This window comes from Stigmatopora nigra, chromosome 23 (assembly GCF_051989575.1).
Source record: "Stigmatopora nigra isolate UIUO_SnigA chromosome 23, RoL_Snig_1.1, whole genome shotgun sequence".
NCBI classification, from domain to species: domain Eukaryota; kingdom Metazoa; phylum Chordata; class Actinopteri; order Syngnathiformes; family Syngnathidae; genus Stigmatopora; species Stigmatopora nigra.
In genome coordinates this window covers 7,518,504-7,543,261 of record NC_135530.1, presented here as the reverse complement: position 1 = coordinate 7,543,261, position 24,758 = coordinate 7,518,504, and the positions used below count along the sequence as shown (strand labels likewise).

General features: G+C 41.2%; 3 protein-coding genes and 2 non-coding genes across 7 annotated transcripts; 2 read left to right on the top strand and 3 right to left on the bottom strand.

Annotated features, from left to right (window-relative positions):
• Positions 1 to 273: 273 nt before the first annotated feature.
• Positions 274 to 6,465, bottom strand: LOC144181110 (uncharacterized). 3 transcript variants are annotated; one of them, XM_077709412.1, is made up of 11 exons: positions 6,324 to 6,465; positions 6,129 to 6,257; positions 6,000 to 6,041; positions 5,672 to 5,753; positions 5,203 to 5,331; positions 2,140 to 2,294; positions 1,804 to 1,989; positions 1,609 to 1,737; positions 1,479 to 1,520; positions 1,146 to 1,220; positions 274 to 949 (listed from the first exon to the last, which is right to left on the bottom strand). In XM_077709412.1, the coding sequence occupies exons 1-11, from the start codon at positions 6,438 to 6,440 to the stop codon at positions 857 to 859; spliced, it is 1,179 nt and encodes a 392-aa protein (XP_077565538.1). In that variant the 5' UTR covers positions 6,441 to 6,465; the 3' UTR covers positions 274 to 856. The 3 variants fall into 3 exon arrangements, with proteins under 3 accessions (XP_077565538.1, XP_077565540.1, XP_077565539.1); XM_077709414.1 differs by having other exon boundaries at positions 274 to 934; XM_077709413.1 differs by having other exon boundaries at positions 1,609 to 1,734.
• Positions 6,466 to 6,633: 168 nt separating this feature from the next.
• On the bottom strand, positions 6,634 to 11,423 carry LOC144181595 (uncharacterized). The gene is made up of 5 exons (XM_077710174.1): positions 11,313 to 11,423; positions 10,620 to 10,712; positions 10,224 to 10,455; positions 6,880 to 7,020; positions 6,634 to 6,794 (listed from the first exon to the last, which is right to left on the bottom strand). The coding sequence occupies exons 1-5, from the start codon at positions 11,388 to 11,390 to the stop codon at positions 6,634 to 6,636; spliced, it is 705 nt and encodes a 234-aa protein (XP_077566300.1). The 5' UTR covers positions 11,391 to 11,423.
• Positions 11,424 to 12,945: 1,522 nt separating this feature from the next.
• Positions 12,946 to 15,274, bottom strand: LOC144181594 (putative RNA-binding protein 46). Its single transcript, XM_077710173.1, has 6 exons — positions 15,140 to 15,274; positions 14,083 to 14,174; positions 13,842 to 13,911; positions 13,430 to 13,656; positions 13,061 to 13,148; positions 12,946 to 12,992 (listed from the first exon to the last, which is right to left on the bottom strand). Exons 1-6 carry the CDS (start codon positions 15,156 to 15,158, stop codon positions 12,946 to 12,948), a joined length of 543 nt encoding a protein of 180 aa, XP_077566299.1. The 5' UTR covers positions 15,159 to 15,274.
• An 8,197-nt stretch (positions 15,275 to 23,471) lies between these two features.
• trnar-acg (transfer RNA arginine (anticodon ACG)) lies at positions 23,472 to 23,544 on the top strand. The gene has a single exon. It is a non-coding gene; the product is annotated as a tRNA-Arg (tRNA).
• A 444-nt stretch (positions 23,545 to 23,988) lies between these two features.
• On the top strand, positions 23,989 to 24,061 carry trnar-acg (transfer RNA arginine (anticodon ACG)). Its single transcript has one exon. It is a non-coding gene; the product is annotated as a tRNA-Arg (tRNA).
• Positions 24,062 to 24,758: the final 697 nt, after the last annotated feature.

Here is a 24,758-nt window from a genome sequence, read left to right as displayed (position 1 = left end):
GGAAATTTTGCGTTGGCAAAACAACTTGGGTAAGTCATTCAAGTAACCCCCAACACCACATGACAAAGCTCCTGTAGGCCATGTACTTGGTGTCCTCGTATCCCTTCATTTCTACATTTGTACTAAGTATATACATATATGGATTAAAGTCGATTTACAGTAATCCCTCGAATACCACAGCTTCACTACATTACAGATTTTTTGTTTTAATTTTAAAAAATGTGAAAATCCACACTGAAACTCCAAAGCGGAAGCCACTCCCGTCCTCCGCTTGCTACTAGGACTCATTTATTGGTCAATTCTCATAAAACAAAGAATAGGAACATCGGTGCATTTGTAAAATCCAATGGGTAATAATGAGATCATGTGCTTCTCACACAATTTGTCATAAACTGCTGATTGGCAAACAAGCTACTGTGCTTTCCAAAACCCAAAAATTGGAAGTAACCTTCTGGGCAACATAACAGCTTCACGATAACTAAGAAAAAAAATGTCAACAGAAATCATTTCTGAAATCTTTTTCAAAACACACAAAATGGACAGAAAAGTGAAACATGCTGTTGACCAGACGTCAAATTAAATCAAATGTTTTGTGTGTCAGTCCCAAAACAAACACACAGACATCAAAACTCTACTGGGATTATTTCTGAATGCAAAAGAAATGGGAAAAGATTCCCAACTATTTGAATTGAGACAGGATCTCGAACAGGTAGAAGTCAGGCTAGGGGAGCACTTTTCAGTGTTTTCAGCCCACTTTGAGGTCCGTCCATTTCCGGGTTCAAGCTGGTAGAGCGGGTGTCGGTTCCGGTGTCCCAGTTCTGCCAGCAGACCAGGAGTGGTTCTTTCTGCTGCTGGCCTACAAGTTTTTGTTGGACCAGGACGGACGTCTCGGGATCCCTTCCATTTTTGGCAGTTTTGCTTTTAAAGCCTGACCCTGTGAGGGCGCCCCCTAGTGTCAACAAAGACCATTTTATAATAGATGTTCAATGGCTCTTCAAATCTCAACTACTTAATTGGGTTTGTAACTCATAGATGTCCAATCCATTTAAACTGGGACGGTGGGGGGGTATCGCCGCTAACCATCTCCTTGAAACGGATTGGATGTCTATCTTCGTCAGCGAGTTAAACAAGTTCAAATGTCTCACCTTCGTACTGCGTTTACGTTTGCGTTTGGTCTTGCGGGTGCTGCTGGTTCCCACCGGTTGTGCGTTGAGGGGGAGCTGGACCGGGGAAGGGGGAAAAAATATATAATGTAACTAGTAAATGACTAATAACTATTTGTACTAAAGTAAATAAATGTATTGTTTGCGATATTAACAGATGATCTATTCATGTCATTAGTTTCGAAATAAATGTTGCACACGTTTGCGAGTGGTTTGATTTACACCAGCTGAACAGCAGTAGTTTGCCCTTTTTTGGCCTGACTAAAATAAGGAAAACATTTTGACTTGATGCTTTTTCCGGCTTGCGTATCTTACTTGATGAGGGACAAATTGGGATGGCACCGGCTTACATCCAGGCTGTAAAAGAAAACAGGTTTTTTCCTCTTAAAAAAAGACCCAACATTAAACCGAGGTTGTGTTTAGTATTGAAAAGTGTGCGTCAGACCGTGTACACGTTATCCAGTGTGAGCCCTCGATTGGCCTCGGGTCGAATGGCCCAGTATGAACCCTTCCCGTTGGGCATCTTTTTTCGCAGCAGCATTTTGCGTTTGAAGACTCTGCGATAGATGGACTTCTGCCACAAACAAAAAAATATCACTGATTGTATTCATCGTAATGGAATGTAAGAGGTGGTAACCACCTTCTGTCTGCGCTTTTTTCCGTCCCTGAAAAAGTGAAAGTGACACTGGAGCCACTCGTAGATCTCCTTGAGTGTCTTTAGGACATCCTTAGTACTGTTGATGGCAAACTGAACCATGGAAGCTTTGGAGAAGGGCAGCCTTCTAGGCGTGGCATCATTTGGCCTTGCGTCACCAGTCTTCTGGGTCTAAAGACGACAGCAACGAAGCAAATATGGTTAGTTGCTTAAAATCACAATTTGATAACTAATAAAGGATTGACTCCAACTTGATGCCAGATGGCCAAATATTTCATTTTTTTCATCCTTCTGATAGTTCAATTAGATTGAAGAAATTGCCTCAGTTGTCAATTGTTCTTCCAACATGTTGACTGCAGTCGGATTTTCCTCCTTGGACTCATCGACAGCAATTGCCGGTGGCAAAGCTTCGTTCCTTTCCTGTACGTTGAGCATGCCGCTGTGGCCAAAGGAGCTTTCATTCTCCACCATTTTGACTGAAAAATGTACACAAACAAATTAGACATTGTTGATTAGCTGTTTTCATAGAATATTTCTGAAAATACGTATTACTGTGTTAGGAAAACAGTAGATGATCGGATGAATATTTAGTTTTCCACTCCCTATTGAACTCTTGAAATTCATCACTTATCATGAATTCACTTCTTCACAATTTTTTTCATTATTATTATTCATATAATATTTCTTTTATGAATTTTTTTTGTTAGTTTCTAAAAATATGAAAATCCATGCTGAAACAAGCAAGTGGAAGCCACTCCTCTTCCCTCCGCTTGCTTCTAGAACTCAGCATTGAAGTAAAAAAAAAAATAAAACATATATATACATATATATATATATATATATATATGTATATATCTATATCTCTATCTATCTATCTATCTATCTATCTATCTATCTATCTATCTATCTATCTATCTATCTATCTATCTATCTATCTATCTATCTATCTATCTATCTATCTATCTATCTATCTATCTATCTATCTATCTATCTATCTATCTATCTATCTATCTATCTATCTATCTATCTATCTATCTATCTATCTATCTATCTATCTATCTATCTATCTATCTATATATATATATATATATATATATATACACATACATACATATATACGAATATATATATGTATATATATATATATTATTATTTTTTTTTTAATAGGGGTGATCCTATTTTTTAGTTTTCAGTTTATCACGGCCATGTCTGGGCTACATTAAGCGCGATAATCGAGGGAATACTGTCATCAGTTTTTATTCATTAATATATATTAAGCAGACAGAAACTATTTTCCCGTGACCGGACGTCCGGCGACCAAAAGACCAGTTATAACTGTAGACGGCTGGTCACAAATGGCGAATGGGGGGGCGTTGAAATAGTGAAGGGGGGCGATGAAATAGTGAAGGGGGCGATGGAGCAATTACAGTAAAATGTGACGTTGGTGTTTGTAGAAAGACCGGAAAAATTGATTGTCTGTAATAAAAAGTCGACAAAAAACAAGCTTTATTGAAACAAGAAACGTTGTCTGCTCGAGCGCTCACGAGCAGCGCGCATATACCGTATATCACTAATTGTCGCGAGTTTATCGTCGATGCAGGCGACTGGGGAAACCACCACCATCCAGTCAGCCGCAGAGGAGCACACAATAGCGCGCCGGCAACGCTTAACCACAGACGTATGCGCACAGCGACCGGCTTAATGCATCAGCTATCAATTTTTATGATTCGAGGTGAACTGCGCATTGGTCTATTAAAAAAAACGAAATTAGCGAATAATATCTGAGGCGCCTGTCTTCTATTTATTTAAGCTTCTCTCCACATGCAAGTCAGTTTTTATAGCTGCCAGAAAGCAACTATACGTGCGCGATTTTCTCATCATCACGACAGAAATCATTTTAGGTTACTCGTTCAGTTTTACAATTTATTTCAAGTTCAGTTCAAGGTGTTGTAATTGAAGAATAAATGATAACCATTTTTGTTTATTAAAATTGTTTTTTTTAGTCTTCAAACTGTTTGTGATTGAAGAATCAACCAATTCTTGTGACATTTAGCAATATAGTCGTTCTAGCGTTCGTTGGAAAGGGGTAAAGAGGGGGGCGTTGGCATTTTGGCCCGGCGGTGAAGGGGGCGGTGGCCAAAAAAGTTTGAAAATCACTGCAATAGACTATAAATGGAAATTAGCCCTTGGCTACAATCTTACATATATATGTTCATTAGCAGGAATATAAATACGTTCGTATGTGCTATCCCTTAATAAATAAATCAATACATTAAATTCAATAAATCATTTGATCGAGAATAAGAAGTGAGAAGGCCAGATGTGTAGAATAAGGTCAAATTTAAGTCCAATTTGTGCATATTCTAATGGCATTTAGAAGATGTTTTATTCATAGATTTTTTTCATTCATTTTCTCAACCGCTTTATCCACTTTATCACTCGTGGAGGGTGCTGGAGCCTATCCCTGCTGACTTTGGGCCAGGAGCCTATCCCTGCTGACTATGGGCCAGGGGCGGGGGACACCCTGTATCGGTCGGTGGCCAGCCAATCGCAGGGCACAAGGAGACGGACAGCCATGCACACTCAGACCCATGACTCGGGGCAATTTTAGAGTGTCCAATCAGCCTACAATGCATCTTTTTGGGATGTGGGAGGACAATGCAGTACTCAGAGAAAACACACCCAGGCCCATGGAGAATTTGCAAATTCAACACTGGTGGACCGATCTGGATTTGAACCCAGGGCCCCAGAGCTGTGAGGCCGACGCGCAAACCACTCATCCGCCGGGTGCCCCATTCATAGATATTAATAGTTACATTTTATTATTACTAAATCATTTATGTATAGTAGACATGCACCTGCTTATGGCCGGTGTGATACTGGTGTGTGTCCATAGCGAGCAATGATGTCACTCACACTGCTACTCTACTCAGTGTGCTTAGGAAGATTGTCTTTCTGCCCTGGCAAACAAACAATTAGGTGGAACATTGCCCAAGCGCGACCAAGTATCAATGCAAAGGGTTCGAATAATAGTGCATGCCCCACTTTTCAGTTGTTTTGGTTCAAAAACTTTAAGATATCCAATCAATTTCGTTTGATGACACAATCCTGTCCCACTTGTTGAGTTTCCACCCCCCCAAAAAAACATTTTGGCATACGTTTGAATCCTGAAATGCGGCGAAAGATTGAAAAGTTCAAAGGGGCCCAAATACTTTGGCAAGGCACTGGAATAATGCAAACGCTTTCTCGCCAGCATGGCTTTTCACATGCCGTTTCAAAGAAGACTTACCGCCAAAGTTTTTTCCAAACTGAAAACATTTGCAGTGTGTTTTGTTTCACGTTCATCATCAGTGTAAGGCAAGTGTGACAAGTCGTTCTCGCTACCTGAAAATGAAGCGTTGAAGTCGTTCACTGGGACGCTGTCCAGAGGTTGCGCCTCGCCGGTGATCTCCCGAATGACTTCCCTCGGACAATCCAGCTGCTGCGGCTCAGCATCAAGACATTTTCTGGCATCTGCATGATACAAAAAGACCAAATAAATGTTCCGTAAAATACATGAGGAAAATTACTGTGTCTGTTTGGATTCCTGCCATGGGCACGGCCATTTTGTGACACATTTTTGTCTTCGGTGCATGTGTACTTTTACTTGAGGGCACCGCCATTTTGCACCAAATATTAGTTTGGGGTTTTTTTTACGGTGCGCAACAATCTTGTTCTGTTTGGGATTTCGTCTGTTCAACGTCTTTGTACCGGGACACATAAAATAGTTCGCCATATCTGTGTTTGGTATTACGTTATAACAGTATATCTTAATTAAAAGTACACAATAGTACTCTGCCTGCTACAGTAATACCTTGACATACGAGTGCCCCAACATTGGATTGCTTCAGCACCGGTGATGACGAAGGCCGACACACGGCAGCGTTGAGAGGGAGCTGGACCAGGAAAGGGAAAAAAATATATATAATGTAACAAATAAATGACTAATAACTATTTGTACCAAAGTAAATAAATGTCTTGTTTGCGATATTAACTGATGATCTGTTTCGAAATAAATGTTGCACACGTTTGCGAGTGGTTTGATTTACACCAGCTGAACAGCAGTAGTTTGTCCTTTTTTGGCTTGACTAAAATGAGGAAAACATTTTGACTTGATGCTTTCTCCGGCTTGCGTATCTTACATGATGAGGGACAAATTGGGATGGCACCGGCTTACATCCAGGCTGTAAAAGAAAACAGGTTTTTTCCTCATAAAAAAAGACCAACATTAAACCGAGGTTGTGTTTAGTATTGAAAAGTGTGTGTCAGACCGTGTACACGTTATCCAGTGTGAGCCCTCGATTAGACTCGGGTCGAATGGCCCAGTAGGAACCATTCCCGTTGGGCATCTTTTTTCGCAGGAACATTTTGCTTCTGGAGAGTATTAAATGGATGAAATCCTGCCACAAACAAAAAAATATCACTGTTTTTATTCATCGTAATGGAATGTAAGAGGTGGTAACCACCTTCCGTTTGCGCTTATTTCCATCTTTGAAGAAGTGAAAGTGATACTGGAGCCACTCGTAGATATCTGCGAGTGTCATTTGGCCATCCTTAGTACCGTTGATGGCAAACTGAACCATGGAAGTATTGGAGAAGGGCGGCCTTGTAGGCGTGGCATCATTTGGGCAAGCGTCACCAGTCTTCCGGGTCTGAAGACGACAGCAATGAAGCAAATAAATAAATAATCACAAATTGACGACTATTAAAGGATTGACTCCAACTTGATGCCAGATGGCCAAATATTTCACTTTTTTCAACCCTCTGATAGTTCAATTAGATTGAAGAAATTGCCTCAGTTGTCAATTGTTCTTCCAACATGTTGACTGTAGTTGGATTTCCCTCGTTGGACTCATCGACAGCAATTGCATTGTTCCTTTGCTGTATGTTGAGCATGCCGCTGTGGCCAAAGGAGCTCTCATTCTCCACCATTTTGACTGAAAAATGTACACAAACAAAATACGCAGTCACACTGACCTTTTTTTATTTTTTAAGGCAAGTGTGACAAGTCGTTCTCGCTACCTGAAAATGAAGCGTTGGATGAAGCGTTCACTCGGACGCTGTCCAGAGGTTGCGCCTCGCTGGTGAGCTCCCTAGTGACTTCCCTCGGACCATCCGGAGAATCCGGATGCTGTGGCCCAGCATCAAGACATCTTCTGACATCTGCATGAGAAAAAGACCAATTACATGTTCCGTAAAGTACATGAGGAAAATCACAGTGTCTGTTTGGTTTCCTGCCATGGGCACGGCCATTTTGTGACATATTTTCATCTTCTGTGCATGTGTACTTTTACTTAAGAGCACCGCCATTTTGCAACAAATATTAGTTGGTTTTTTTTATGGTGCGCATTAATCTTGTTTTGTTTGGGATTTTGTCTGTTCAACGTCTTTGTACCGGGACGAAAAAATATTTCACCATATTCTGTGTAAGGTATTACGTTATAACAGTATATCTAAATAAATGCACACAATAGTACTCTGCCTAATACAGTAATACCTTGACATACGAGTGCCTCGACATACGAGGAAAGTTTAAGATACGAGCAAAATTCTGAGTAAATACTTGCCCTGAGTACAAGCAAAATTCTGAGCAAATATTTGCCTGAACCTGAGCAAAATTCTGAGAAAATATTTGTCTTGAGATGCGAACAAAATTCTGAGCAAATGTTTGCCTTGAGATACGTGCAAAATTCAGAGAAAATGTTTGCCTTGAGAAGTGAGCAAAACTCTGAGCAAATATTGCCTTGAGATACAAGCAAAATTCTGAGAAAATATTTGCCTCAAGTTACGAGCTAAATTCTGGGCAGATTTTTGCCTTGAGATACAAGCAAAATTCTGAGAAAATATTTGCCTTGAGATACGAGCAAAATTCTGAGCAGATATTTGCCTTGAGGTATGAGCATAAGAGACAGCCAAGTGGCCGAGACGCGGGAGGGTGCTAATGATAACAGCGCACTGTCGGTCTTGCGTAAAGATATTTACGAGCGCAGGTTGCATTTTTTACTGGATAGCCTCACCGAGTCGACAATCTGCTAAAAAGCCAGTGGAATTTACACGGACTTGAAAGCAAAAAAGATACCAGCGAAACCCTTCCAAGCGGGTCGAGTAAAACAAGAAGCAGGAAGTTCGGCCTCGAAAGCCGCGGTGGAATACATGAACACTTTTGTTTTGGTTATGGCGCAAGAAGGTTTAAATGTAGCGTAATGTAACATTAAAAATAATAAGTGTGTGTGTTGGGTTTATTCTGTATTACTATTATACATATAGTTGTATTAATTAATTTCTTTGTTAAATCATTCTCTTATTATTCTCAAAGTGTTTCGAGGTCACAAAAAAACGTCAAGTCCTCTCGAACCTGGACTGCTTGTCCAAGGATTGTTTATACAAACAATTCACCCAATCTGGGTCTTCGAGATTCGTTGGTCCCTTTTCCAACGAGGCCAGGGCCATTTGGCCAATAACAAGAATGTTGTTCCTGTCATTTCCAACATAGTGGCTATACCTCGTGACGCACTTTGGGTTTTTCTTTATGTAATTGTTATATGATTTTTAGGTCAAATGAAGGCGTGATTGTTTTAATCCAAATGTTGTTAGGGTTAGTCTCCTGTCTTGTTATTGGTAAAATACTTTGATTGTTATTGTAGTTCCAGATGATGTTTTTACTCATACGTGATGAAATGATCAATAACTCTGTAAATTGTTTTGATTCATGGCAATAAGAGTCGTACGAAAATGTCTATTCGCGGAGATGCTCCGAAGTTGTAGGGGGAACCCTTGCTTGTTGAATCTCCCCTTTGAGGTTTTTATCCGTGATCCAATCTATTTAATTAAATGTCAATAATTGAATAAGATGTCTGCCTGCAGTTATTGATAATTACGAACAAGGGTAATTATTAATGAACCTAACAGTGTGTATAGTAATCTATGTTCAATTTAAAGTTTATTCGTATTTTAAGAGCGCGTCCTTCAAGTCTCTCTCTCGTCCGCGCCGTCAGTCCATTCTGAGTAAGGCCACATTTTAGCATCGAAGATCATAACCACTAGATAAGTATTTGTTCCTTTGTGAGTAGGGGCTGAATTAGAATCAATAAAAAGATGTTTTTTCATTGTAATATTCTGATTTTGGTGTTTTTTCAGAGAGTGCGAAGGAAGGAATTTCTCTTTAGTTCATCTTCATGGGAATAATTGATTTGAGATACGAGTACATTGACATACGAGCTCTGTCCCGGAATGCTCGTATCTAAAGGTATCACTGTACTCCCGCATTAAGTTTGTTTTGTTTGTTGATGGTAAGATAGACGGTTTACCTGCCCTACAGGCACGTGGCTTAAATGTTAAGTAGAACCCTGTGGATCAGAGTTCAAACGTTTTTTATTCTAGATCTCCTTTTCAAGGAGCCACCATTTTGAGATCTTTACGGGCCACAGAAAAAGCTCAGGGGTTATGTGGGTTATCAATCAATCATCATATCCATTTTTTATACATTTCAATACGAGGATGAAATCTGACAGTCATGTGATCTACCAAGTCGAACTTGGCAATCGACTGGTGGATCACAATCGACGTATTGAGCACAGCTGCTGAAGAAGCAGGCCCACTTAGCTTCCTGTTGGGTTTATTCTGTAATACAATTATAAATATGTATGTATTTAATCATTTCTTTGTTAAACCATTCTTCCAATTTTCTGAAGAGAACACGGGGTCGCAACCAGTCGAGTGAGTCCTCATGCCAAGGACTGTTGACCTGACATCTCACCCAGTCCCGGGCTCCGAGGACTGTTGATCTGGGTTTGCAGCGAAGAGTCGTCAAGGACTCTTGCTACCAGCAGATGATTATCAATCACTTCCAGGAACACTTGCATAGTGTTCCTTCATCGTGACGCACTTTGCGCTTCTTTATGTAATTGTTAGGTAATTGTTATGTCAAATGAAGGCGTGATTGTTCTAATCCAAATGAAGTATGTTTTTAGTTTGCTCTTTTGTTATTGTTAAAATACCTTGATTGTAGTTACAGATGTTGTTTTTGCCTACGCATGTTGTATTAATCAATAACCTTGTAATTGTTTTGATTTATGGCTTTAAATCCGTACGAGAAATTACTGTTCTAGGAGATACTTTGGAGATCAGGAGGAAGTCTTGATGTATCTTCCCTCATAAGGTTGTTTACCAGAAATGCCTATTTAATTAAATGTCAATAATTTAATCAGATGTCTGCCTGCAGAGTTTAATAATTATAATAAAGGGTAATTATTAATTAACCTATCACTTCCTTTGGAGTTTTTCTGCTAGCATAACTCATAGCCACTTGGACAAAGGTGATGAAAGACAGCACATTGAACACACATTGTCATTCTTCAAGGGCTCACCAGTCAACTTGATGATGTCCGCCTTCTCCTCACCGACGCCCAGAATGTTGTTGAATGTTGTAAATGGGTGCTGCTCCTCAACTTGGATGAGATGCTCCTCTTGCTCCTCTTTTACCTGTACGGACCCTTCCTCAGTCACCTTAATGTCTTCAGCCCCCGTCTTGATGTGAGACAAATCTTCTTTCTCGGGCATCTTAGGACCAGGTGCATGGCGGATGGCTGAAAGATAAGACTACAAACACGCATGGGCTGAATTTGATATCTTCATTTGCATTGTTGTGTCCCCAAACTCAATTACTGCTGAAGAAATAGGTCTCCAGACCACCTAAAATAGTCAAATAATCGCTCACTTAAAAAAAATGACACAAATTCTGCGGAAAATTTCATTAAAATAACCTTTATGGCTTCGGCCTCCGTCTTGATGTGAGACAAATCTTTTTCCTCAGGCTTCTTAGGACCATGTGCATGGTGGGCAGCTGAAAGATAAGACTACAAACACCCATGGGCTGAATTTGATATCTTCATTTGCAAAGTTGTGTCCACCAAACTCAATTACTGCTGAAGAAATAGGTCTTCAGACCACCTAAAATAGTCAAATAATTGCTTGCTTAAAAAAAAAAAGACAAATTCTGCGGATGATTTCATTAAAATAACCTTTATGTCTTCGACCGCCCTCTTAATGTGAGACAAATATGGAACATTTCATTAAATGAGCTCCTGTATCCATTCATTCATTTTCTCAACCGCTTATCCTCACAAGGGTCACTAGAGCCTATCCCAGCTGAGTTTGGGCACGAGGCGGAAACTAGAATAGTTTAGCAAAGAGAGTGGCCTAAAAGCCTAAATTGCCTGGCATTGTACACCCACGTTGTTACAGTTTATAACCTAACTACTCTTCGAACACCCACATTGGAATACTCCAACAACAATAAAAAGGATTATTCATGCAAATCAAGCTATGTAATGGCGAAAACGTGACGCAAATGGGGCACGTTCGCTGGTTACCAAAAGCACGAAAATCCCACAAATCCCATCGAACTTGATTAAAAGTCGGAACAATCGAATCTAAAAAGCTCCCAAAATACGCACCTGTAATGTTTCGTAGAGCTCTTGACATACTTTATGGTGTTGCCTCAGCTTCGCCATACATAGCGCGTGTCTGTCCATCTTTTCAAAATGATTACCACGGTCCGAGCAAGTATAGCCGTAAAGGGAAAAGAGGGCGGGGCCAGTAGTTGACTCTTGTCCGGAGAGAAATATTATTCAATCGATTTTTTTTTTCTTAAAATGAACGGTGTTTCATTTTTTTTAAAATGTGGAAGAGTATATGGCGTGACTAAATATACAAAACCAGGACTTCTTTACTTAAAATATATATTTTTTTAAACCTTGATTTACAAAAGTGAAATAAGGCATGTTGAAGGGACTGACCATTCATTGATGAAGGAAATTCCAACTTTCAAAGATCGTCTGACCGGGTGGGAATGGGCATTTCACGTTGAATCTCACTTTTAATTTTGCTTGGGTTGGTTCAGAAAATGAGATGTCATCATTTACACTTAAATGTATCGTTTATATGATCAACCAAGTCTTGTATGCATATGTTGTTTATTCCATCCACACTTACCTTGAAACCCAGAATTCCTACATTCTAGCTGTCCAAGAAACCTGAAAGATCTCAAGGCCTAACTACAAAATCAAGTTAAGTAAAAGGCTAGCAACCCTTGGAAAAATCCTGATATGGAAATTCCTTTGGAGCTGAAGCCCCACTAATATTGAAATGAACTTTGGGAGCTAAAACTGGAGTCAGATCTACAAGAAGTTGTCTTTTACCTTGTGAATATAAAGAGAATCCACCATTGAAGCTTCAATAAAGTCTTGTCTGTGTTTTTGTCGCTCATCTCCCAAAATCCTTCAGAGCAAAAATAAGAACACTAATAACAGGTTATTCAAAGCAATCAACTCAACATGGTTCACAGAGACAAACACAAACATGAATCGTAAAGTCCTGCCGGCAAGTTACTTTTTTCAATGTCCAAAAGCACATGGTGCAATGAAGTTTTCAATACACAAATATAAAGTGAATTTCCCCGCCTGTAGCGCATGCTGTGTTGATTCAAAGGTTGAGCCAGGAAGTGGAGAGACCAGATGAAGTCGTCTTTGTCGCTGCTGTCGGGTGCTCTGGCAGACACATTGGTCGCCGGAGGTCAAAAATGACACACCAACCAGGAAAGCAGCCAGCTATCAGTTGAAGGTAACTACGTCCCAAAATATGCAACACAGAAGATGGTTCTCCTTCCCAGGGTGACGATTGATGTCGTGCTAGACCTCCAAGACGCTGCCTTTGAAGTTGATCATTGTATTTCTGTATAGGCGCCAAAACATGGTGTATAGTAGTAATAATAGGGGTGACCCTGCTCCGCGATTTTTCCATGATCGCGGCCATGTCTGGTGTACATTAATCCGCTATATTCAACGGATTACTGTACCTATATATATGATGCTAAACATGATTTTGAGAGATTCAACTTTTATTCAATAAATTACTAGGAGATGAAACATATGAACCTAGACAACATGAACTGTAGGACATATTTACCATTGAACTTCACATTCTTTCTGGACATGAAGAGGCCACAAAAACAGCTCCTAAATAAAAGTAGCCGGTAAGCACAGGGAGGCCGAGGCTGGGCGGGGCCAGATCATCTCAGGAATCGAACAGTCAATCAACAGACGTGATGTGGGGCCAATCACGCGCGAAGACTGGGTCTGGTGGTGGGGAAGCACAAACACTCATTGGAGTGACCGTAACGATAGGCGTGTGCCGAGGCGTTTACCGAGATTCCACAATGCGTTGAGCGCATCATCCAGCCGTGCACAAAAGCGGTGAGGCAAAAATCTGCTGTGCGTTAGCGGCATCACCACCTGCTCACAAACAGAGACAATTTAGACTCTAAATTGTCTCTGTTTCCCCCCACTTTCCAAAAACATGCACGGTAGGCTGATTAGACCCTCTAAATTTTAAAGGGTCTAATCAGCCTACCGTGCATGTTTTTGGAAAGTGGGGGGAAACCGGAGTACCCGGTGGAAACCCAAGCCTGCCGGGGGAGAACATGCAAACTCCACACCGGTGGACCGACCAAGATTTGAACCCAGGATTCCAGGGGCTCCGAAAATGAACGAATGAATTGATTTAAAGTGGTTACCTCGTAGACTGGCCACAGGTTGCCGCGCTCATCCGGCAAAGAGTAAAGGCTGTATTGTGGGGGTGGTAAGTTGTGCAAACCACAGTACAATTCCAGCAGGCTGACTGCAGAAGTGATCTGATACCGCTGGAGTTGCGGCAGGCCGGTGTGGGATAGGGTCATCCCTGGAAAGAGCGGGGACATCTTCATGCCCGGAAGTACCGGGGTCACAGGCAGGTTGCTGTATACTGTACAGAAATAGAACCACGCTCAAACCAAAAGGACTGAAGAGATAATTTGTCGGATTGTTGACCTGGGCCTGAAATAGGACGAAAACTCCACTGGGGAGAAGGTGGATTGGTGGAATCCAGACTTTCTACGATGTGCCCGCCAATGGAAGTGCCATAGTTGCCCCCCCCGCCCCCCACCGCACCTGCTTCGATGGGCTCCATCTCCCGCTGCAGCGTTTCCGCTGTTGAGCTTGGCGACGGGTTGTAAAGTGCCTGAAAAGCCCACTCGACTTTCATGATAAAATAATTTTGCTGCATCCGCTTCTTTTTAGCACAACGTTTCTCATGTTGACAACATTATATGGACTCTGATAATCATGGAATTTAAACACATTCTTCATTCTTTCTGAATAGATCTTTATATTCCAACAAGATTTGACTTACTTGGCCAACGTTCGCTGGTCTAATTTTAGCCTCTTTACTGTTTTTGGGCTTGGCCCAGTTCACCCATGGGTTCTTACCCCACAGTCTCATTCCTGTGGTGCGAAGACAACAGTCAGAAACTTCACAAGTAATACATCTTCATTCTTAGCACTGCAAGTACGGCAGAGTTTTGAAGTCAAAATAAAATAAATACTAAGTAACCACGATCACGACATAGTATTTTGAAATCAAAGTGGTTTCTCGTAATTTCCCGCGGCACACCTGAGCATCGTTCACGGTACACCATGGTTGGAAAACACTGCCTTAGCCGGGCAGAGAGCATTAGAAAAGACAATACACATCCCGGCTTCCACCACTCCTCCCTGCTGCCCTGTGGGAGGCGCTACAGCGCTATGACAGCCAAGACAAATAGACTCAAGGACAGTTTCTTCCCAAGAGCTGTCACCATACTCAACTCGAGTTCTGCACCTAAGAGCTGATCAAGACTTAATCCTACTACTTATACTTCTTATGTTGACCACATATTTTTGTATTACTATTTCGCGATTATTTATTTATCATTACTGGACTTTAGACTGAACAAGCCCAATCCTCTCTGCTTGGACTACTTATTTATTGATAATTCATTCGTCTGTCTGTTGCTGTCTGATACTGTGACTGTATCATTACTGTGGTTGTCGAGTGGTATTACGTTGTATTTATGGTCACTTATAACACATAATAAATGTTCTTTTTTTCCATATTCCATCCCCCCAAAAATGTTGCCACTGAACAAAGTTAAACCGGTTTGAATTCTAGTAAAAGTGGATTTGGCACACAGCTAGAATCTCTCGATCGGCATACGACTCAAAAAATAGCGTATAAAAGATAAAATACAGGTATAAACTTTCATTTAGACTTATGTAGAGTGATAAAAAAATCATTATTTGATTCCAGAACAGGTTTTACATTGCAGTCAAGTGACTGCGGTTATGCTAACGTGCTAACGGTTTGCTAACAGTTAGCAAAGTGTTTTTGGTTTTTAAACGATATTTATCAAGACTCACAAAACACTTACCATTGGTCGGTTCCGCCATTAGATCGCACTTATTTCTTTTACAATCTGAAATTAATTTCTACTCTAGCAAGGAAGCCGTTTAATTCTGAACCGAAGTGGTAGCCAATCGCAAGGCACAGTTAGACAAACGACCAGACATAGCTAGAGGCAATTTGGAGTGTTCCACCAACCTACCATGCATGTTCTGGGGATAAGCGAGGAAACTGGAGTACCCAGAGAAAATCCACACAAGACCCGCATAACTGTGAGGCCGATGCGCTAAAACCTCTTCCAGCGATCCGCTCCTTCATATTTCATTTTTAAAAATCTTGCCTCAATCAAAATATTTATTTTCAATTAAAAAAAATCCCCAACAATAAAAATAAATAAAAAATTCTATCAAAAAAGGGTTTAAATGCAAACATATTATTGAGACAAAAAATGCACTTGAGCACAATTTTTTTTTTTATTGAAAAGGACTTTTTGATTGAAGTGAATTTATTTGTTATGAAACAGCATATTTGATGGAAGTAACGGTATTTTGTATTTGGACCGTATTATAGTGTAATTCAATCAAAAAAGAATACATTTAAATGTGTTTCAGTCAGCCTACCATGCATGTCATTGGAATGTGGGAGGAAACCGGAGTATCCAGAGAAAATCCACGCAGGCTCAGGGAGAACATGCAAACTCCACACAGGTGGACCGATCCGGATTTTGAGCGGTAACAAAAAAACGGCCATTAGTTGTATTTCCACTATAATTTGCTGCCCATTTAATCTCCCGACACAGACGATAGATGATTGCTGACATATATTATAGTTAATACAGGAAGTGAAGACATTACTAAGGTTAGGAAACAACAGAGTTTTGGTGAAGCCCTAAAAAAATATGACATTTTTGGTAGTGTATTCCTTGAAAAGATTGTGTGCGCTTGGAGGAACCGCCACATGTATTGGTCCATTCTCATCATAAAAGAACAAATATGATTGGAACATTGGTGCACGTGTAGAATCCAAGAAAGAATTGTAGAATTGGTAATAATGAGATTATGCGATTCTTACATGATTTGTCATTAATTGCTAAACCAAGCCCCAAAACACTATCTTCACGATAACTAAGAAAAAAAGGAAACATCAAGAGAAATACCTTCTGAAATATTTTTCAGAACCAGCAAAATTGACATTGAACCAATTCTTCTTTACCAAGTTGGCAAGATTTAAAATTCTTCCAAAATGTGTTGTGTAACAGATGTCAAATGAAATCAAATGTTCATGTCTTGTGTGTCAGGCCCAAAACAAAACAAAAAAAAAACATCTGCCGGGAATACTTCTGACTGTGGAAGAAATGGGAAAAGATTCCCACCTATTTGAATTGAGACAGGGTCTCGGACAAGCTGATGTCAGGCTAAGGGGACCACTTTTGGGGTTTTCAACCCTCTTTGAGGTCCATCCGTCTCCGGGTTCAGGCTGGTTGAGGGAGTAGTCGGTTTCGGATTCTCAGTTCTGCCAGCAGACCAGGAGTGACCACCTAGTGTCAACATAGACAGTTTCATGATAAACGTCCAATGACATGACTCTTCAAATCTCAACCCCTTAATTGGGTTTGTCACTCATCGATGTCCGATCCATTTGTGAATGAAGGATGTCTACCTACGTCGGGGAGTTAAACAAACGTTTGGGGGGAGAAGAGGTTTCATGCACCCCCTCTGACTGGAGTCCAACTGTGAAAAAGACAAACGTCAACAACCGCGAAAACGGAAGTATTAGGGCCAAAGAAAAGGGGGAAAAGGATGAAATCAGATTATTAAGTAATTTAAGTCACAATATAAGTCAAATGTAGTACATATCAGTATTGTAAAAACAGTATATCTTATATGTAACATTTTGAGAATCTGCGCATGTTAAAGAAATATCACAAGATTAAAATTGGGATATTAGAATGAAGCCATTGTACTATATACTATGAGAAAATGATTAGAAATTAATAGGAATAACTGAACTTCCGTTTCAATCCAATTTTTTCTCAATATGTTTTTTCGATACCGATTCCGATGCAAATATTTTTCGACCGGTGCAAAGAATGCAAAATGTAATGTCACTAGTAAATGACTAAAATGCAGGTGCATGTCTACTACACATAAATGATTTAGTAGGAATAAAATGTAATGATTAATATCTATGAATGGGGTGGCTCGGCAGATGAGTAGCCTCACAGCTCATTCATTTATCATTTGATTACTCATAATTAGAATTTTGAGACATTCGATGGTAATGTGGACAAAAGTACAGAATATCCATGAAATTCAATACCTTGTTTACGAAATTCTGTCTTTAAGAGTTCTTAAGCCTTCTACTGATGTAAATCCAGGTTTACAATGACCCTAAACTCTCTAGATCAGGAGTGTCAAACAAATTCCACAAAGGGCCAAGAGGGGCTGACAGCTGTTACACTAAGTTTTGAATTTAGTCTTTAAAATTAGGTTGTTTTTTTTGAAGATTGCGGAATATACATGTTTGCTTTTTTTGTTTGTTTTGCAGAGCTGGAGTGCCTCTTCTGGGGTCAGTATTTCAGCAGCAACATGTTGACATTTTGCCAGAAGCAAGGCATTTACCCAGAGGCGCAAAATTGGAGCCAACCTGTCCTCCTTCCCAGAGGCCTCAAGAGAATTTATCGCGGACAAGAGATCTGACCGATCCCGAAATGTCAATGTTCTTTTGTTGGGTTTATTCTGTATTACTATTATACATATATGTGTAGTAATTCATTTCTTTGTTAAATCATTAAATCATTCTTCCCAATTGTTCGGCTCAAGGTCATAATCAGCCACCTGGTCCACTCTCACGTGGACTTCTTATCCAAGGCAACGGAGCCAGGGTCACTGGATGTTGTTTCTGCCACTTCCATAACACTCGTGACGAGCTTCTTTATGTAATTGATATATGATTGTTAGGTCAAATGAAGGCGTGATTGTTTTATCCAAAATGCCTTAAAGCCGTACGCAAAATACTGTTCAGGAGGATACTTTTGAAGATCTCCTCCCTTAAGGTTCTTATCTGTGATCCAATCTATTTAATTAAATGTCAATAATTAAATAACATGTCAGCCTGCAGTTATTGATAATTACAAAGAAGGGTAATTATTAATGAACCTATCATCTTTATATCAAAATCTTGTAAGTCGCCGGTCAGATGAAACTTTTGTCCTGGCTGCTCTTCTGGCAATTTAGGAGTTTGTAAAATAAATGAATGCCATTTCCTATTGTGTGTCATTGCTTCGTTTCCAAGTTCACAGTTATTTTGTTCAAATATCATGATACCATTTTTTGTAGTTGTCATCTGCCTGGTGCATAAAAACGGGTGTAATTGTTGAGTCTTGACTATTACCTACCTTTTATGTCAACTTGAGACTGAACTAAACATGATTCAAAATGCATTTATGTAAGTAAGCCACACTCACAAGCATTTTAAATATAAAAAAAACAAATATAAATCAACAAAAAAAGTTGCTCAATTCCTTCAAATTAAGACAGACTAAGATGAGAAGACGAGTCTTCATTATTTGCTCAAAGGTAGTAAACTTAGACCAGTGGTGGGATCTCTGATGCACCTCTCCAAGAGTTGGAGATAGGTGAGGTTCTCTTGAGTGTTGGGATCAAAAAATCCCTTGGTGTCATCATCTGGGTCGGAAAGAATCCACTTCATTTCTTGGTCAAAGTAGCCTCGTTGGTAGGCCACCTCCACGGGAACCCTGTGGCTGTAGACCGGGTCAATGATGCCTCCCGTGGCAATTTGAGCTTCCAGAAGGCGAATTCCATGATCCTTGACGATCAGCTCTTTGTTCAGGGCCTGGAACAATGATATGGTTTCCGTAGTCTTAGGATCCGTGTATCCGGTGACCGCTCGTTGGGCCGACAGCAGCTTCTCTTTCAACTCGCTGCCGACCACTCTCTGAGCCACAGCTTCTTCCACTGAAAGTTTCTTGTTGCCGACCGGGTCGATGAGAAATCCCGTGGCGGCTTGGGCCTCCAGGAGTATGAGAGATGTCCCGGGAGGCAGCAGACCTCTGGACTTGGCTTCGTAGATGCTCATGACCTTCTTTGTAGACTCCACCCGGACGCCGGCAATGCAGTTTGTGGCCCCGAGATACTTGTGGACGGAATCCATTTTGTTGCCGTTGTCCACCGTCACCTCGCCTTGTATGCTTTGCGTGAAGGGCTTCTTGGAATCAAAGAGGTGGCCCACCGAGATCTGCTTGCTCAGTCCGTCCAACTTTCTTTCTTCGGACGACACCTCTGCTATGATGGCCGTGAGTATTTCCGTGATCTTTTGCGTCAGGGCGCTGCTCTTGTACTGTTGCACCAGCTGCTCCCTTTTGGCCTGGGAAATGTATTCAGACAGCAGCGCCTGCCACAAGCTAACCTCTTTGCGCTTGCCGTTTAATCTCCCCGCCCGTTTCTCTGTATGAAACCCACCGGATGTCTCATCGCGTATGGGCAGGAGGAGCAGCCCCGTTCTGGCATCCGTTTGGCACCTCTCCACCAGCTGCAGGTAGGAAAGACTTTCTCTGGTGTTGGGATCAAAGAATCTCTTGGAATTGTCATCTGGCTGGAGCAGAACCCTTTGGAGTGGCTCATCCAGAAGTCCCCTCTTGACGGCAACGTCGGCGGGCAGCCTGAGGCTGGCGTTGGGGTCCACCACTCCGCCCGTCGCCATTTGCGCTTGAAGGAGACGAATGGCGTCGCTTTCCGCAATCAGCTCCGACTTCATGGCCTGGAACAGCGACACGGTGTTTCCGCTGTAGGGATCTTTGTAGCCAACCAGGGCCCGCTCGGCCAGCAGAAGCTTCTCCAACACGTCCGGTCCGAAGAGCTCCTCCTTGGCCGCCTCTTCGACGGCGTAGAACTTGTTGGCCACTGGGTCGAGGATCCATCCCGTCGACGCCTGGGCTTCGAGGAGTAAAAGGGCCACGCGGTCTGTCAAGGCGCCCTGCTTTCTTGCGGCGTAGATGCTCAAGACCGTCTGAGACGGATAGGCTTTGACGCCGGCGATGCTCCTCTTTCCGCTCAGGTATTGCTGGAAACGTGCTCCTTGAGTGACTTGTTCCAAAGTGGCGTGGCCTTCCCGCACCTCGTTAAACGTGTCGTCGTCGATGACGCCAGAGTCCAGGAGTTGTTGGGCCGTGACGAGCTTTCTCAGGCCCGCCATTGTTTCTTTACCTTGGCGCTTCTCCAGTTTCTCCTGCATGGCGACCTGCCGGGCGAGCCACCCCGTCCGGAAACGTACAATTAGCTGAAGCCGGTGGTCTTCGGTGAAGTAGCTGGATTGGATCAAATCCCACAGAGAGAGATTTTCAGCAAAGGATACTTTGTGATGTCTTAATAATTTTTGTATAGCTTGGCTAGATCCAATTGATGAAAAAATGCTAACAAACCACCCACGTATTTTTTCACTTACGGACACCTTAATTGATGTACGCCATCTAATTATGGATGACAATTACAGCAAAATGTTTTCCAAATAAAAAAGACCTACCCAATGACAATGTAAATGACAATGACTTGTTGTTTGTTTTGTTGGCAGCAGAATTACAAAATTCCAAAGTGGTTTTCTGGCTCAAAGTCTGCCCCTGCAGGCAGAAAAGCTTCTTTTGATTCTTCAAATATGAATGACAGTCAACATCTTTTGAATACGGAGGACACTGACGTGGCCAAGGTTTTTCTGCCTGTTGCGTGACAACATATCTTGGCTATAATTTCTATTTAAGTCCGTTTTTTTGCGTTTTTTACATAGTTTTTAAATCTAAAAAAATGTCATCACAAGACACTGGAAACTGGAAAATGTCATTGGTACGGCTCCAACATAACAGAGCAAACATTCAAATTAACGTATGAATAATACAAGCAGTCAAAGCAAATACTAAGTTTGAGTTAATAAGAGCGCAAGGTTGTTGTTTTTTTTAACGAAAACAATAACGTATACTTTTAGAGCTTCTTTCCATTGAGAAAATAAGTCACGAAACAAAGCATTAAAATGCCTTATGACGAAAGGGATGCTATTCAAGTTCCACTCGTCCAAAACAGGAAAGCTTTGGTGACGAAAATAACAATCCAATGACATCAAGTCCTAAAAATTCTCTTCTTGTTTGTGCCCAAATAATATGGAGTGTCCAAAATGGGAACGTTTGGCTTTCTCTTTTAACCCCCTAAAACCAATAACAAATACTCAAACGCGCTGCGTATAAGATGTTATTCGTTATCGCTCTTGATTGGACATGAAAGATCATTGGCGAGGAGAAGAGAAAAGAAAAGAAGAGAAGAGAAGAGAAGAAGAGAAGAGAAGAGAAGAGAAGAGAAGAGAAGAGAAGAGAAGAGAAAAGAAAAGAAAAGAAAAGAAAAGAAAAGTGAAGAAAATAAAATAAAAGAAAAGAAAAGAAAACAAAACAAAACAAAAGAAAAGAAAACAAAACAAAAGAAAAGAAAACAAAACAAAAGAAAAGAACAGCAAAGAAAAGAAAACAAAAGAAAAGAAGAGAAAAGAAAAGAAGAGTTAAGATAAGAAAAGGGCTTACGTGTCTTTCAGCAAAAAGCTCAAAGTGCATAAGACTTCCTCGGAAGGCAATTTTATTGACGTTCCCGAGGTGTGGAGAATTCCCCAGAATTAGCAAGGAAGGCCACGCCCCCGCCTTTCAGATAACGTCCTCCTCTCAGGCCAGAGAGAGCTGCTTTGAACATTAGCACAGAATCTGGCGAGACAGGTGCGCTTTGGAATGACCACGTTGGACCACGCTGGACCATTTTTTTGTTATACCTTTGGACCAATTTCCCATTGCAGCCACAGTGCTTCAATAAGAAGAAGAAGCCACTGGAAAACAGTGCACATTTCAGCCTGCAAAGCGGAAATGACATACACAGACGCACACAGGAGAAGAAAACAAATCGAAAAGAATGGGTTTCCATCCAGTTGAATGAAACAATGCAACAGAAAACATGTTAAATCTCATACATATATGCTGAACCAGCCTTCCGTGCATGTTTCTGCGATGTGAGAAAAAAACGGAGTACATGGGAAAAAAAAACACGCAAGCCCAGGGGGAACATGCAAACTCTGCTCCTTTGTTATTTTAACCCGTGCCGTTATTTCCATAGAATGCTAACTGCTAACTAAACAACATTTCCCAAAATGCTTGAGGCTACAGAACCCTGTTACATAAAAATTAGTGTGATTTTAGTTTTGGTATAAACTCTGGTCTTTTTGCGATAACACAAAAAACGAACAGACCACTTCTGAAGCAAACTAAGATCGCCTTTCCAGCTAAGTTTGTCTCTTTGGTCCATACCAGCATCCATTGGTCTGTATTCATAACTGCCTGAAAGGATGCACACTCCACACCTTTTAGGTTTGTTCATAACCAAATAGGTTGGAAATTTATTAATGAAACTGGTTGAAAACCTGACCTACGTGTGTGAGTTGCTATCCTTGGTTAGATTTCTCATGAGCAAATGAGACACCGTATAACCTACCTTTCCTCGGATCAATTCAATTGTCAAGCAGGGTTAGTACTGAACATAATAGAGTTCAGTAAATGTTAGCGCGAGCCTTTAAGAATTGACGTAATTCATGTTGACATTGTGAGAAGGAACTGCGAGCAAGCACAACACCTCTCCTATAGACTAGTGGCGCAATGGATTACGGGTCTGACTATGAATCAGAAGACTCCAGGTTTGACTCCTGGCTACCTCGGCTTTCTGGTTTTATTCCTGATACACAATTGGGATTACGTAATTTTGATCATTTTTATCCGCAAAGTTTGGATTATCATGGGCCTTTTGTCCTATAGACAGGGCTAGTGGTGCATTGGATAACGCGTCTGAATATGAATCAGGAGATTCCAGATTCGACTCCTGGCTAGCTTGGTTTTGTGTTTTTATTCCTGATACACAATTGGGAATACATCATTTTGATACTATTAACCCACGACATTTGGATTACCATGGGCCTTTTGTGTGATCGACAGGCCTAGTGGCGCAATGGATAACGTGTCTGACTATGAATCAGGAGACTCCAGGTTTGACTCCAGGCTGGCTTGGTTTTCTGTTTTTATTCCTGATACACAATTGGGAATACATCATTTTGATCATTTTCACCCGCAAATTTTGGATTGCCATGGGCCTTTCATCCTATAGACAGGGCGAGTGGCGCAATGGATAACGCGTCTGACTGGAGATTCCATGTTCGACTCCTGGCTAGCTTGGTTTTCTGTTTTTATTCCTGATACACAATTGGGAATACATCATTTTGATCATTTTCACCTGCAAAGTTTGGATTACCATGGGCCTGTTGTCCGACAGACAGGGCTAGTGGCGCAATGGACAACGCGTCTGACTACGAATCAGGAGATTCCAGGTTCGACTCCTGGCTGGCTCGGTTTTCTGTTCTTATTCCTGATACACAATCGGTAATACATCACTTTGATTATATTAACCCACGGCATTTGGATTACCATGGGGCCTTTCTCCAAAAGAAAGGGCTAGTGGCGCAAAGGATAATGCGTCTGTCTTCAAATCAGGAGATTCCAAGTTCGACTCCTGGCTAGCTCGGTTTTCTGTTCATATTCCTGATACACAATTGGGAATACATCACTCTGATTATATTAAACCACGACAATTGGATTACCGTGGGCCCTTTCTCCAATAGAGGGCTTGTGGCGCAATGGATAACACGTCTGACTACGAATTAGGAGCTACCAGGTTTGACTCCTGGCTAGCTTGGTTTTCTGTTTTTATTCCTGATACACAAGTGGGAATACATCATTTTGATAATATTAACCCATGACATTTGGTTTACCATGGCCCTTTTCTTCATTAGACAGGGCTAGTGGCGCAATGGATAACGCGTCTGACTACGAATCAGGAGATTCCAGGTTTGACTCCTGGCTAGCTCGGATTTCTGTTTTTATTCCTGATACACAATTGGGGAATAGACAAGGGTCAGCACAGCCAAAAGTGCAATGGCTGAGCCTCACCCTGTATGAACCACCTACCTGAATGTGGTATCTCCCCTGCCAGGTAAATATGCTTGACTTACAGACATTTTGGCAAGATGGCGGCGCGCACGGGTGCAGCGGCTCACTGCTCTACAGATTAAGCACCCTCTTGTTTGGTGTGCTCGCCGTCTTCATTCACATGCTCGTTTGTAATAACATAGTCATAAACGCACCCTTATAAGGTAATTCTACCGAGAACTAGTAATGTAACAGTTGAGTCATAACATCAACTGGTCGGTCTTTATTTTAGCTTTCAACTATGATTTTTAAAAAATCACATCATGCACTGCTGCTCTTATACAGAGTCAATTAGCAGCCGCCCCTTTTTTGGAGTAACCTACTTGACAATGGAGCCCCACTTCCCTCCCGGCAAACTTCCTGTTTTTTCTTTGGTTGGGAATGCACAGTGCTACTAACATTGAGTGTTTTGCAGAACATGAATGCAATCATTAAAAATTTGCATGAAACTGATAATAATTTAATACATTTGTTCTTTTTTTGTCAAGACAATGACTTTAAAAAGGGCCACATTGACTTGAAAAAATTGACATATCGACCGGGTCAGCACAAGACACGATACATATAAAAAAAACCT

What these genes read in the sequence shown, in the direction of transcription:
- LOC144181110 (XM_077709412.1), bottom strand. Translation starts at nt 6,440, where the DNA reads ATGGTTCAGTTTGCCATCAACGGTACTAAGGATGGCCAAATGACACTC. An exon ending in CACTGGATAACGTGTACACG is followed by an intron (nt 6,042 to 6,128) that starts GTCTGACACACA and finishes TTTCTTTTACAG; the next exon opens with CCTGGATGTAAGCCGGTGCC. An exon ending in CACTGGATAACGTGTACACG is followed by an intron (nt 1,521 to 1,608) that starts GTCTGACGCACA and finishes TTTCTTTTACAG; the next exon opens with CCTGGATGTAAGCCGGTGCC.
- LOC144181595 (XM_077710174.1), bottom strand. Translation starts at nt 11,390, where the DNA reads ATGGACAGACACGCGCTATGTATGGCGAAGCTGAGGCAACACCATAAA. An exon ending in AGCTCTACGAAACATTACAG is followed by an intron (nt 10,713 to 11,312) that starts GTGCGTATTTTG and finishes GGGTGTTTGTAG; the next exon opens with TCTTATCTTTCAGCTGCCCA. An exon ending in CGGAGGCCGAAGCCATAAAG is followed by an intron (nt 10,456 to 10,619) that starts GTTATTTTAATG and finishes GCGTGTTTGTAG; the next exon opens with TCTTATCTTTCAGCCATCCG.
- LOC144181594 (XM_077710173.1), bottom strand. An exon ending in GATGGAGCCCATCGAAGCAG is followed by an intron (nt 13,657 to 13,841) that starts GTGCGGTGGGGG and finishes ATTTCTGTACAG; the next exon opens with TATACAGCAACCTGCCTGTG. An exon ending in ACCTGTGGCCAGTCTACGAG is followed by an intron (nt 13,149 to 13,429) that starts GTAACCACTTTA and finishes GTTTGTGAGCAG; the next exon opens with GTGGTGATGCCGCTAACGCA.